Raw genomic sequence first — 14,736 nt, forward strand, 5'->3', positions numbered from 1 at the left:
AAGTTGATACGGCGTCCCAGAACGTCAACAACCAACACACCCAGGGTACCTTGGACGTCATACGTGGACGTGGAAAGTCCATGACCAAACGTGGACGTGTGACGAGGTCACAGTGAGGATGAGTTGAGTCAGCGGTATAGAGTGTGAATAAAAAGAGGGGCTCCTGTTTTAGTTAAGATAGTGCCAAACAGTTTGTTATCAAACCTGACAAACTGAGGTTGAGACAAATGATAGTCTAAAACCCAAGCGATATTTGTGTTGTGCAGATTTAAATTCATTAATTTATTAGCTGAAAGCTGTGGGTGCATTGTATTAAGTATTCCGCTGATGGACAGATGGCTGTTTAATAAAACCAGGATGTTTCTGCAGTATAAAGACACATACTGAAATTGTTGCCACAGAACCAGAGAAAACAGAGAAAAAGGATGCTTTTGCTAAAGAGGGAGAAAACCTACAACTACCAGAATGCACTATGCTGCACTGGACCAATACACACTCCTGCTGGTGGGTGATGTAATGCAAACACACCTGTTTGGACAATGGCAGCCAGCTGGCAAGAAACGATCTCAGTCTCTTAAAGTTAAACAGTAACTGAGGTGAGAAACAGGCAGACAGAATCTTGGTTTATATTTGATCAGTGCTGCCTAGTTTTATGGTTTGATCTCAGGTTTTTCTGCCTCCATTTTAACTGTTCAGGAAACAGTATGGCGCCCACTTCCTGTAAACAAATTCTCACTATTACAGCTAAACAGTGCACTTAAATATGTTTCTAAAAAACATTGTAGGCCATAAATAACTGAATCAGTAGCATAATCTTGCAGATATTTGATTAGTGCTGCCTAATTTTACCGTTTGACAGGATTTCAGTCAGAGCTTGAGAGAGAGAGAGAAAGTGGTCTTTCTCTTGACCCACTTCTATACTCCTCGGGTCTGTGGTGACAGCATGGGTGGCGGGCAGCACATCCTGTAGTTTGAGCAACAGCCTGAGAGCCATTGAAACTACTCCGGATGACATAATTAATGTTATCTGGAGTTTGGCCGGGGGGGCGAGGTGGGATATCTGGGCACTCATTAGATGGAGGGAAGTTTATCACAGGTCATTTACACATACTGCCCACATTGTTTTGATGCAGAGCTGGATCAAAATCTGCAAAGTACCACTTTTAAAAGCACCAAAAAAAATCCAAAATATAATCCTAACAGGGCCGGCGCTTGTCACAAGGTAGTGCACAGTCTACTGCCACATTTCCCTGAAAGTAAATTGCAAAGGATCTTTAAAGATGAAGACCTGTCCTCCTGCCGGCCAGGTCACTCCAGGACGACCCTATCAAAGCATTTTATTATGTGCACCATGAGGGCTGTAGGTCTGAGGTCTGCGTTTTTGGGAACTGGAAGACAAGATGTTTTCCACATTACTGGAATTTTTTTGATGGAGACAAAGAAAAAATTGAATGCAAGAGCAAGGGCCTTATCTCACTTAAACTGCCCTTGAACCTCATCAACATCAGTAATGATAGCTGGGCTGCAGGCCTCAGGACGACTCAGAGACCAAAGCCTCGGTCCATCTCGCAGTTCTGTCTTACCTCTCTTCTTGTCTGTAGCACTCAGCTCCAAGCCCATTCCTTACATAAGACACAAGTCTTTTTGAAAAAAAAAAAAAGAGTTGCAAATATCAAGTTTTATTTTTAAGAATAATTTGTCCTAAAAAAGCTGGGCACTGTACTTTAAGGAAACGTTTGCTTTGGTTGGGGACTACTTGCAGCTGCGTATTAATACACACATAATACATAGTTTCTACCCCTCAGATTTCCCCTTTAACTGTTTCCAGACTCGTTCTCTCTGGCTGGAACTCCTCTGGGGGTCTGGAGGAGGATGGAGCGAGGAGGAGAGAGTCCCATCACCCAGGACAGTCCTGAGCGAAGGGGAGGCAGCCCCGACCTCAGCAGCCTTCCACCGCCGGGGAAGAAGGGCCGGTTGGAGCTCAACGGGAGCCCCACTGGGCCACGCATACGTCACAACGGAGCCCCACAGAGACCTCTGGGAGGTAAGCCACATGTTGATCAAGAGATGCAAACGTATGGGCTTTGGTGTTGTTTATTTATGGTATGAAGAGATTCATTTCAAAGGGACAAACTCTATAAGCGAGTTTCCATCCACCTGTGAAGAGATGAAAACATTGTATATGTGTGGAGAGAAGAGGAGACTGTAACCTTCCTCACATTCATACATGCAACAGGCAGAAATGTCATATTTCCATCATGCTTTCTACACGGGTTTTCCATCATTTGAAGTTTGACTGGAGCTCATGTCACCTCAATACACCCTCTTCTTCTGCAGTGTTTCATTGAGACACAGAGTCTCCTCCTCAGAGACACCTGGGGTTTCATTTATAAAACGATGAATAGGATCCATACTGAAAAAGTACGTTTGGACAAAAGCCAAAAATGGCGTGTGCCCAAAAAATATTTGGCTTCCACCTCACACTCTGCGTTACCAATTTCCCATCTCCAAAATCTTTGTACACATGGGTCAGGTCTGTCTTTATAGATCACAACTTTACGCCTCTTTCGGTCCTCGTTTTGTGTGTACACAGTGTTTATAAATGAGACCCCTGTTCACGAAATTACAGGCAAACAGGACACAAATCATTCAATGATTAGTAAAGAAACTGCCAAACTGATAGTTTAAAACATATCGCCAAGCAACACAAACTCTCCTCAGATCTCTCCCTGAGGGGAATCATGCTGGACGGCTTCAGTTCCTGCTGTAGCGTGCTCAAGGTTGTGATGGAAGAGTTGAACAAGGCCCTTTTACCAAATTCTGTACAGACTGAGGCAACATGGTCTCACTCCAGTCGTCAAAATACGGCGCCTGGTCAGTGACTTCCAACATCAGGCAAAAAAAGGCGTCCTTTCTCGTCGGCATGATACTCGGCCATGCACAGTTATAGTTCACTTCCCGTTTGATTGTAAAGCCAAACCCTGTTCTTTTTTCTTAAACTCAACCACGTGTGCGTGTTGGCTTAACGTAACCACGTGCTTTTGTTTACCATTAGAAAGCCAAGAATCTCCTCTTTCCAACAGTGCATAAAACTCAAAATGTGTTGCAAGATCAGTGTGACTGAAAATAATAAAGTCACATATATATGTAGGTGGTTAGAATCTAAATCGGGCCACCTTGTGAAGTTAAGGCGCAGGGAAGAAGCTGGCACCTGACTGGTTGAATTACGTCCACCAACAATTCCAAATATTCACAAAACAGAAGAGGAAAGAAAGGAGCATCAATGTGCATTTTCTTGTACAGAATTTCTGGAAATTTGGCCAAAATGTGACTAAATTTTGATGAAAATTTGATTTATGAAAAGTTAATCAACACCTCCCCTTAATGTGGTTCAGACAAAAAAAAATAAAATATCTCATGTTTCAGAAATGAACAAAAAGGTAAGAATTATTATCCAAAGTGCTCACATCACTGGGTTCTGGCTGAAAAAGAGGAAGCCAGATGACGACACCTCAGAACAGCTGTTGCCATTTTCACTCAGGTGTCAGAGGTTTTTTGAGTACCAAACCCAAAGACAGCTCCTGGCTCTGCAGCGAGCCACATCCTGGCCACGAGCGGAGTTTGGCTCAGCGCGCTGTGTTGTAGTGTGGCAGCGCTGCCGGGAGAACTGGAGCTGTTTCTGCACTGTTAATCTATAAGTCTGGGGGGAACTGTATAACACAGGCTTACCAAATAAAGGAGATTGCTCCATATAAACAAGATTTATACAACTCACTCTGGTTTATCGATCCCTGCATTCATTGTGAAAGTTGTTTCTTGTTTATGTGCATGTGTGTGTGTGCACTTACCCCTCAGTCTGGGTGTTTCTGTCGCCATATGTTTGCAGAAATAACTCAGGTGACGTTTTTCAGTGACTTTCCTTAGATTCAGAAGGAAATATGTTCCACACTGTTCTGCAGTATATTAATATATCATGTTCTTGTTCCAACACATTATTATTTTTTGAAGTCTGAATTGCCACAAACATTTTATCTAATTTCATTTATCTTTTTAAGTCGAGCTCTTCTACCAGAAAGTTTCAGATGTTACAAATCTTTAAAGTCCAGTGTGTAAGATTAAGGGGCATTAGGTGTTGTCTAGAGGAGAGGATTGCAGATTGCAAACAGCTGAAACTTCTCCTGCTCCTTTACTGTTCATTGTTCAGGAGGTTTTTAGCAGGAGCCAAATTATCTGCAGACTTCTCTTTGTCTCCAAAACAAACAGACCAGATGATTTTAACTGGTAAAAACACTGAATGAAGCAGTTTTACGTTACAAATCAGTGTTTTTCTGATGCTGTTTGGCACATTGGAGATGGGCCCAGCACCTGCTAATACATGCTCAACTTTTGTCTCTGATAAGTTAAGAAGACGACGTTCAGGTTTTTAGCAGGAGCTGAACTGCCATTATAGTTTAACAGCAGCTGGCGGCGTCAGGGGGCAACACAGTGGGACAAGGACGAAAGTTAAGGCACCAAAGTCCCAGTGGGGTGGGCAGGAGCGGTGATGGATGGGTCCAACAAACACCGACTTTCACCCAGGAGAGCGGTGTTTGTGTCCTGTAAGATTATAAAGCCAAACCCTGTTCTTCTCTCCTAAATCCAACCACGTGTGTGTTGTTGAAGGTAAAAAAAAAGTCGATTCGTGATATTGTACCGATGTAGTGCTTTTATTTTGAAAGAGACTGTATGCAAACTGTACATTTCCTGTGAGAACAGAAGTTTATTTTGAAATCAGACAATGCATGTAACAGGCTGAAGTTGACACGGCGTCCCAGAACGTCAACAACCAACACACGTTGAGATACAACGTCCTACCTTGGACGTTGTATCTCAACGTGGAAAGTCCGTGACCAACTGTAGATATGTGACGAGGTCATAGTGAGGATGACTTGGTGATCTACCCAAATGAGGGCTCTATGTGTAGAAATAAAACTCTCATTCTAAGGTAACGAAAACACGATGCTTCTTTTTTTTTTGGTGATTATAACTAAAGAAAACAAACTTATTATATTATATTCCTACACACTGGACCTTTAATCTGACCAATCAACCCAATACTTAACTTTATACTTGAAGGTACCTGTTAGCAAAATGCAGATTAACCTTAATCACGCAAATAAAAGCTTCCTCTGCGCAGGACCACATACTCACCTTTAAACTTACCTGCAATGCTTGTCAGAACATCAGTCTTAGGTTTGGTTAAATTTATCTTGAAAACGTCTTCAGAAGCTTTAAATGTAATCGTCTGACACCCTGTAAAATTAATTCTTGAATGTTTCTGCGAAACTCTTCTTCTTCTTTACTGGAATAAGAAAGATCCATTTCTGTGGCTTTGAACAGTGCTCGGCTGCACAGTGAGAGTTTTTGTAAAGATGGACCCATCTGTGGTTTGGGAAAGAGCGAAAGAGGTTAACAAATCAATGTGGAGCTCAGATTTGACCACAGTAAGAAGAGAGGAAGACGAGGCGACGTGTTGAAGTGAGAGAATGAATGAATGTTTAAAAACGTAAAGAAGACGAAAACATCTCGGTGTGAGAAGAGTGTGGAGACATCGAGGGAGGGACGCTGGGAGGAAGGAGGAAGGGGTTTCCTGTGCTCAACGGATGGTTGGCCTGTAATAATGACGGGTTGTCTTTGAAGACAGGAAACTCGACGTGTCTCCTCCAAACCACACTGCTGCCACGAGGAGGGGGCCACACACACACATACACACACACAGAGCAGCAAACACACACAGATTTACATGCTCTCACACACCATATGTCCACATTCAAACTTGTACGCTGTGACACCCAACAAATGCTGCCAAAACACACACCCACTTACACTGCACACACACACATATCTTATTTTAATATCCCCGTTCACTCATCCCCATACATATTAGAGGGATTAGAGGTTTGAGGCAACATCACATCATCCAAACCAGATCATACAGTGAGCGGGCAAATCACAGGACACTGGATATAAGAGAAGACAGACTGAGGTGGAGACAGCCGAGCGTAGAGCGATACAGGCCGACAGAGGCAGAGAGGGAGAGGAGCGCTGGTCGGAGGGAGCTGCTCTGTGTTGACAGTTATATTTCCCTGTTGGGGGAAATTCACTTACTTGAATTGGCACAGTGCTCCAGTGTGTAATTCACTCCATGAGAGCCTGGAGGACTGGGAGCCGAGTGATTAATGAGGAGGAAATAGAAATATAGGAATTGACTGATTAAAACAACGGGTGGGATGGATCTGTGTGAGGGTGGGGGGTGTGGGGGCTAATGCTGCATGCACCTCATGGGTGTGCGTGTGTGTGTTTGGTATTGTGTGGTATCCATGCGGTGGAACACATTGCCGTGCCCTGTATTATTAGTGCTGGGACGCTGCCTAATGCTCTCCCTCCATCATTTCTTCAGAGAGCTTTAATTAATTGCCAGTTGACAGGTGGCCCAAAACCAAAAGCCTTTTAGGAAAAAGGGTCAGATTGGAGAGGAAGGATTGATATTAGTGCACGGAGCCAAAACGGCACGGATGCTGGGAATTGGATACTTAATGTAACCAGATACCGAAAACACTGAGCAGGAACAAGTGCTTGTCACGATTTAAATATTGTAAAGTGCTGTATTGATAACATGGAGCTGACGCGGAGGCTGTAAATAAGCAATAATGCAAGTCAGGATGTCTTCCTATGAGATTGAACTAAACAAGCAGGAGGTGAAGAACGCTGAGACGTAGAGCACAGGAGTGCGTTATTAATTATATGCAAACTCTGCAATAAAAAACTTAAGCATATTACAACATGGCCAAAAATGGATGGACGTGTTTTTGTTTTTATTCAGTTTAGTTTGTAGTTTAGTTTCCAGTGTTGACTACAGTTCACCATATCAGTAACTTAAATGCACTGTTCCAAAATCCAAAACACATTTTCATATCTGTCAAGTTTTGGATTTGAAAATAAGGGAAATTTTCCGACGCCTGCCGCGAGCCGTCCCACCACCCCAACCAAGCTCCAGTATCCCTTACATTTTAAGACAGGTGTACACAGAGGCGGTCTTGGCTAGTTTTATGCCCTGGGCGAACCATCCCTCGGCGGACTTCTCTGTCACCTGTAAGCCGTTATCTTGCGCTGCAGAGCACGATGATCCTCCGCCGTATTCCTGTCTGTGACCCCCATTCAACCCACAACCACCAGGATTTGCCTTTCCTTTCTGCTGCTGGTTGAAACGTGATAATGGGGCGCCCCAGCACCCACTCCACTAACTTGACGTGGAAATGAGCGGTAGTCTAGAAAACTGGCAAGGTTTTTTTTTTGTTTGTTTGGGGGTTTTTTGGAGGGCACACATAATATGGGAGATTTACGGGAAAATACTAATACGGGAGGACGGCGGGAAAGAGGGGTAAAATATGGTAGTTTCCTGGCCAAAACAGGAGACTTGACAGCTATGCATTTTTCCTCTTACCTGTAGTGCTTTTTGTTAATGTAGAGTGTTTCGATCAACCCGGTGTCCCTCCGAAGTTATCAAAATCCGATGCTTGGTCAGTGACTTGCAGGGTTAGACACCGATGAAAAAAGCCATTCTTTAATGTAGGCATTATATGCAGCCAGTTGCCGTTATAGTTTAATGGCGCTCAGTGGCATCAGCGGGAAACATGGCAGGACAATAACGAAAGTTAAGGCAACCAAAGTCCATGTAGGGCAGGTGGTAGGGGTGGATGGGTCCAACAAACACTGACTTTCACCCAGGAGAGTGTTGTTTGTGTCTTGTAAGATTGTAAAGCCAAACCCTGTTCTTTTTTCCTAAACCCAACCACGTGTGTTTGTTGTTGAGGGAAAAAAAGTGTTGATTCACTGTGTTGTACCAATGTAGTGCTTTTATTTTGAAAGAGACTGTATGCAAACTGAACATTTCCTGTGAAAACAGAAGTGTATTTTGAAAACAGACAATGCATGTAACAGGCTGAAGTTGACACGGCGTCCCAGAGCGTCAACAACCAACACACCCAGGGTACCTTGGGCGTCATATGTGGACGTGGAAAGTCCATGACCAAACGTGGACATGTGACGAGGTCGCAGTGAGGATGTGTTTTGGTGTGAGTCGTTAAGTGTTGGAGATATCAGCTGTAGAGATGTCTGTCTTCTCGCCAGTATAATGGATCTAGGAGGCACTCAGCTTGTGGAGCTCAAAAACTCAACATCAGTGTCTCTTTCCAGAAATCATGACGTGGTAACTCAAGATAATCCACAGACCTTGTTGTGAGCAGTTTATGTAGGAACTGTTTTCTCTTTACTGAACTACACTCACCAACTGTATCACTGCACAGAGGGAGGCGTGCATCTACTCTCGGACGAGAGGCTCGTGCTTGTGACAGCATGAGATTTACATCTTTTAATGGCGTCCTCCTTGGCTGAGCTGTAACACTAGCTAGCTCAGTGGTGCTAGATGAGCTAGCAGTAGATGCTTCCTTCTGCTCAGCTCCACCCTCTTGTACAAATATGGACACCTCTGGTTTCAAAGAACAGGAGTCCACAAACCAATAGGTGACATCACGGAAGCTACGTCCATTATTTCTGTAGTCTGTGGGGACTGACTCGCTCTTGGAGCCGGCCTCAAGTGGTCATTAGTGGAACTGCAGTTTTTGGCACTCTGATATTTTCCTGATAAGGAACTATGGTGGCCTTCAGATCGTGACTGCTGTCTGTCAGACGTAGCGTAACACCGTCATTGTGTCCCAAAAGAAGAGAGAAGCTCGTCTGATGAGTTTGACGTTCATCACATTGTGTTTCCTACCAACTGTCAACTGTTTCTTTTCATTAGTTTTGTTTGCTTGAACCAAACCAAACCTGAACCACAGTGGGGGCAGATCAGACTGAGTAATTTTGGTAAGGAAGGCAAATAATATCGTCCTGACACAAGATGAGCTCATCACTCATTTCAGTTGTTTTGAAGGAAACAACAAGGACCTGTTTTGTCATTTAGGTCAGAGGCTGGCATGAAAAGTCCCGACCTGCTGGAGCAACGAGATCAGACGCATTTATATCTTCTCTGGCCTTTCTGTTATTGAGTCACACTTCCACGTGTGTTGCTGTGAAATGGTTTAAAGAACTATGAATTTGAAAGTATGTCAAGGTCTGTGTGTGTGTGTGTGTGAGTGTGTGTGTGTGTGTGTTGGGAGAGCTCCAGTCATGCAAACTGTTAAACTCTTCCAGAGAATCCAGTTTGGTTTTCACCTGGACTGAATTTGCATTTCCGAGGAAGACTATCATGTAAATTAATACACGTCTCTATTAACAGTTAATAACTACATTAACATTAATATTTAGCATCCTCTGCTTTAAATCTCCTGTTTACAGTTGTGTTGGATGTTAAATTTTTATTGTAGTCTGTCATTAATACTCTAATGAAAGCTGCTGTCAGTGCAGCTCTCCTGTATATTTGTATAATCTTTGCATATCTGTTAGGAGAGACTAATATGCCGTTAGATTAGATGTCTGGAAATGTCCTGCTGACAGTGAACAGCACTGTTACAGTTGATTTAGGAGCACATATAATTTGTTTTACATCCTCTGGTTGATCTTAGCGTATTGAGACCTTCAGGTGTTGCATTATTCAACTGTGTAAAACACAAAGGATGAAGTGATTACAAGCTTGACCCACAATAAATGTGATCCACATGTCTGCTGTCTCTGAGGGATAAACTGTGTTGTGATCACACACAATAAAATCCAGACATTAAAATGAATCTTCTTGTTGTTTCCTTCTCCTCCGCAGGTCTAATGATTCCAGTCTTCTGTGTGGTGGAGCAGTCGGATGGAGGGATCCAGACAGACGGATGTGAGGGCAGAGAGGAGCATGCAGAGTTTGTGCTGGTCAGGAAGGATATTCTCTTCTCTCAGCTGGTGGAGACGGCTCTGCTGGCCCTCGGATACTCCCACAGCTCGGCAGCACAAGCCCACGGTCAGTCAGACAGACACTGCAAACACAGGCACTGCTGCATCTCTGCGATCTGTCCGAGAAACTTGAAATTCAGGACATGAGGCCTTTGGTGCCTAAAATTATAACTATAATTCAAATAATCTCTTGAGGAAACATTTCTGCTTCCGTTGATGTGTTTTTTTTACTCTTGATCACACACTCAGTTTTTTGCCATCTTTTTGTTTTGAAAAAGCACCTGGACAAAACCAAAAGCGAACAAAATTCAGGTGAAGATAAAAAAGTGTGGTAAAATTTCTGTTACTGAATGACAGAAACACTGCAAGTGACTCTGACTGTTGGGAAATACTTCTTTCATATGAGACTGTGCATGTACGTGTACTAAAAATGAAACGAGGAGACCTTTCAGTTTACTTTGGATGTGCTTTGGACAGGCGTTATAGGTGAATTTGTAAGAGATCAAAAAAGATGCCATGCTAATGCCATGACTACACTCACACCACAGCAGTTTGAAACTACAGAGCAAGCACAAAACAAATGGAAATTTATCTGTGAGTCAAATTTCAGAGCCTCTGACCACTATCAAGTGCAAAGTTTTGAGAGTTTACATGGACTGAATTTGTGACTATGATAGAAGTTTTGAAACCACAATCGGAGCTGTGAAAATAAATTTTGGTGATGTACAGACCCATGATCTATAAAGATGCATTCACCTTTTTGTGCATCCAAACTTTTTTATGCCTACAGATCTGCCTCTGCACCAGTTATGAGGAGAGATATTGGGAAATTGTTGTAGCACATTTTCTTTCTTATCAAGAATTTGATGAGAAGATTGTTATCATTCTTATATTTATGAAGCTTCTTTGATCAGCCAGTTAGCTTAGCACAAAGACTAGAAACAGGGGGAAGCAGGTAGCATGGCTTTGTCCAAATATAATAAAAATCTGTTCAGACCAAACATTCAGGATGAAACTGTTGCAGAGAAAAGTGTCAGCGGTGTGAACTGGCCGGTCTGAGCTCGACTCAAGACGGCTGATGGTGTCACCTGCAACTCAGCTGGTCCAATCGCTGGCGGCTGGTTTTAAAGCACGTCACCTGTTTCAACAGCCAATCAGCTTGTAGTGAAGTCCACTGGTCAAGTCAAAATGACCGCTGACGGCGTGTTGGCTTGCTGCGGCAGGTGCTCCATCCCCGCCAAGCCCTCTGATCCTGTTCTCACGCCTTACCGCATCATTGGAGCGCTGAAAAAGACCAGCTCAACTTTCATTTGTAGCACGTCACTCCCGTCAGCAGCGACAAGTGTTGGGCGTCAGTTTGTAGCTTAATGTCACCAACACATAATTGAGTTACAGTCCAAACACTGGTCCTTGCACACTCTTAACCTGCAGGACTGATCGTCTCTTGACTTTGCTTTTGTGCTTGTTAGCTTTGTCATTAATAAAATGCAGTAACATTTTCGGATGAAAGACTTTGTCTGGCTGGTCTTTGCTTCGGGGAAAAAATTATTTGGAAAAATCCCCAAATGAGGAGAAGTTATGTGTAATGTGGCATTCATTTGACAAATTAAATAAAAAGAAAGAAAGCAGAGGAAGAACCTGAGAGCTAGCTGGAGGAAGAAAAAGACATTTGTACAGATGACCAACTTTTAAACGTTTTCAGCTTGGCAGAGAAAAACAGAATATCATTCAAACAGCTAAATATCTGAGGTCAAGCTGCCTGTGTCTGTTTGTATTAAGAGGATTTCATCAAGGCCATTATTAATAATAGTCATAATTTCCAACCTCCAAGTGTCTCAGACTATGTAAACTCTGGTGCTTCTGACTCAGAATTAAATACCGTGCAGCTTAGGGGTCAAGATGGGAATGATCCTTGAGAGGAGACCGTCCCTCTAATCAGCAGGCCGAGAAGAGAACTGGATGTGAGGTCGTCTGTTTGAAGCAGACACTGTACTGTTACGGCAGCAATAAGCACAAGAATGTTTGAAAAACACAACTAAGACACAGACAGAGCCTGTAAAAGTCATTAAAGACACAACAAAGAGCTGGACAGGAATGTCTCCGCAAGACAAAAATACATTGTGTGTGTGTGTGTGTGTGTGTGTGTGTACAGTATGTGTGAGAATGTTTATGAAGCAGAGGAAAAGAAAAACTCTGTAATTTATTGTTGCACACATGGTAGTCATCTGCAACAGGACAGTGTCATTTACTGCTGTCTTTTCTCAAGTATGCAGAAAATGCCATCTGGGGAAGTTGCTTCACATCGATATAAAATGGTAACAACAGAGAAACAGTGAGCAACAAGGCTATTGCAAGAGACTGCAAATGGTGGGAGATCCCCATCTGTTTGACATCTCGCTCCACTGTGTGTGTGTGTGTGTGTGTGTGTGTGTGTGTGTCATCTCCACCAGGTCTCGTTCGAATTAAATCTGCAGACTCGTGAGCATGCAGACATGTTTCTAATGTGTAGGAGTTGTGTGAGTGTGTGAGTGTGTGTGTGTTCTCGCCTTCTCAGAAACACACTGCTGCAGGTAATCCCTTTACAGCCTCAAGGCCAGCAGCTCTTATCAGGCCTGCAGCCCACCTGAAACAGAGCATGTACTCTCGACCTCAGTTAGAAATCTGACTCAAGGTATCCTGAACTTAAAGGAATACTTCACCCCCAAATGATCATGTGTGTATCAGTCACTCACCGAGTGTTACGTTGAATCTGTGAATCCAAAAGCAGAGGAGATTCTGGATGACTTCAGAGAGTTAAACAACAGCAAAATATGACGCATTAGATACCCTCCTGGTTTTTTGTGTTGACACCAAACGCGATGCAGATTTTTGCGTCATGTCACTCATGCTAGCTTCAACCCTAGAATATTTTGTTGACTTGTGTCATACATGTGTAAAATAGCTGAATCGATGCATGAACTACTTCCGGTACGTCCCTGCTGTCATACATCCCCGGAGGATCTCAACGCTGATAGGTGATTTCAGCGTGAATTGGTCACTTAAATTCAGATTTTTCAACTCTCGTGAATGAGCATATGATGTGAAATTGCGCTACTTGCTTCATTCGCATATTTTGCGTCATTTGTGTCACGTCCATTGAATCCATAGAGCCACCCGGCAGGAGTTAGCATCTAATCATGTCTTTACATTGACTTTACATGTAATTCACTCACACAAATAGTTTTAGTCTTGCCCAGTTTGAACACAACATTACGTGCATTGTGTCGTTTCAAAATAAAAATTAACAGTTTCTGCTCGTTACATGTATACCGTCTTTTTCAAAATAAACTTACAACGTACCTAAAACACCTGTTTTTTACATTTATTCCCTTAAGTTTAAGCAACAAAGGAACGTAGTTAGGTTCAGAAAGAAACATCATAGTTTGGCTTAAAATAAGTACGGTTATTGCTAACGTCACGTCACGTGAAATCATGTGACATGTCACTACTGTAGTATACTACACACATTAGCACACTCTGTTGTTATTAAAATAGGTCTATTGACTTTTGGTTTCACACAGGAAAAGGACAGCCGCTTCCTGGGTGAAAGTCTGGTGTTTCGATGTCTTACGTGGACGTCCAATGACGTAGCATTCGGGGACATAGTATTTGATGGCTTCGTTTTTTTCCGCTGCGTCAAATGCGTAAATTATACTAATATGCACAGTATCAGTACAAACAACAGTAGACACAGTGGAATTATAACGTAACTTAGCTGGGCGATGTCCGTGGATAGCTGCCTCCGTGAGAAGAGAACAGAAGGAAGGGAGGGGGGTATCACTGTCCGAGGGCTGCCGTAGAATGGCAACCAGGATGTCAGCCGACCAACACTCGCTACCCGCTCCCTGGTTGCGGCGATTTGCGATGCTGGCCAGCTAGGAATGAACTAGCAGCCAGTACAGTACAGTCCTCTCTGGTCTAGCTAACATTTAGCCGTGTTACTTACTGATCCATTAGAAAGAAAGCTAGCTGGACATGGGTTTTGAAGCCTCTTTGGTCACGGAGCTCCCTCCATCTCTTGAACGCCTGACTGAGGTTTACTCTTGTTTTTCCTCTTCTTTTATCACTCTCCTTTTTGCTCTTCTTTGCCTCCTCACACAGAGGAGCTCCTTTTCTTTTGCTAGGCCGTTTTTCACTTGTCTCCAAACTTTGTCCGTCTGCCATTGTGCTCGTGACTCAACTATCTCATGCCCAACTCCTCATAAGGACCAGCTCCAGTCCCTGATTGGCTGACTGACCAGTTTCGCAATACATGACGCATTTCCTGCCGTAAAGCAGATTTTTTCCGTGAAATTTCGCCCCCAGTGGCAGAAGTTTATTGCAAAGATTGCAAAGCCACTAAGTAGCCTATGTAAACGCTGATAGTCTGATTTTACATTATTTTCATAATGATATATTTAGGAAAAGATGCTATCTGTTGCCTCTTTAAATTTATCTAATCCCTAGTAGTCGAAGTTGTCTGCAACACAGATGCAACATGGGCTGCCTTCTTTGATAGAAAGTTTTGAAAGGTTAGAAGCCTGTTGCACCTCTGACTGCACCCAATTGTGATGTCACAGCGCACTAACACACCTGGAGTACACCTGCACATCACTGCAGCAACATGAGACATTAAACAGCTGGAAGTCAGTAGAAATCTTCAGGGAGTGTTGCTGCTCTTAACACATTATGCAAATGCAGTCTGTGTCACTGTTACTGGTCCTTCTGGTGTACATATAAACTGACTCTCGTCTGCTGGTCATGTTACAGATCTTTTTCTTCTCTCTTTTGGTTGTAAAATTTCAG

The 14,736-nt window shown here is 43.1% G+C and overlaps 1 protein-coding gene across 6 annotated transcripts in view; it reads left to right on the forward strand.

Moving 5' to 3' along the window:
- The window catches only part of satb2 (SATB homeobox 2), a 92,358-nt gene that overhangs the window by 24,460 nt on the left and 53,162 nt on the right, over positions 1 to 14,736 (forward strand). For all 6 annotated transcript variants that reach the window (XM_078174732.1, XM_078174733.1, XM_033618094.2 and 3 more), the window contains 2 exons: positions 1,829 to 2,044; positions 9,794 to 9,979. In XM_078174732.1, coding sequence (XP_078030858.1) covers positions 1,873 to 2,044; positions 9,794 to 9,979 — 358 coding nt within the window. In that variant the 5' untranslated portion in view covers positions 1,829 to 1,872. The remainder of the gene's footprint in view (positions 1 to 1,828; positions 2,045 to 9,793; positions 9,980 to 14,736) is intronic.

The sequence above is a fragment of the Epinephelus lanceolatus genome, chromosome 14 (genome assembly GCF_041903045.1).
Source record: "Epinephelus lanceolatus isolate andai-2023 chromosome 14, ASM4190304v1, whole genome shotgun sequence".
NCBI classification, from domain to species: Eukaryota; Metazoa; Chordata; class Actinopteri; order Perciformes; family Serranidae; genus Epinephelus; species Epinephelus lanceolatus.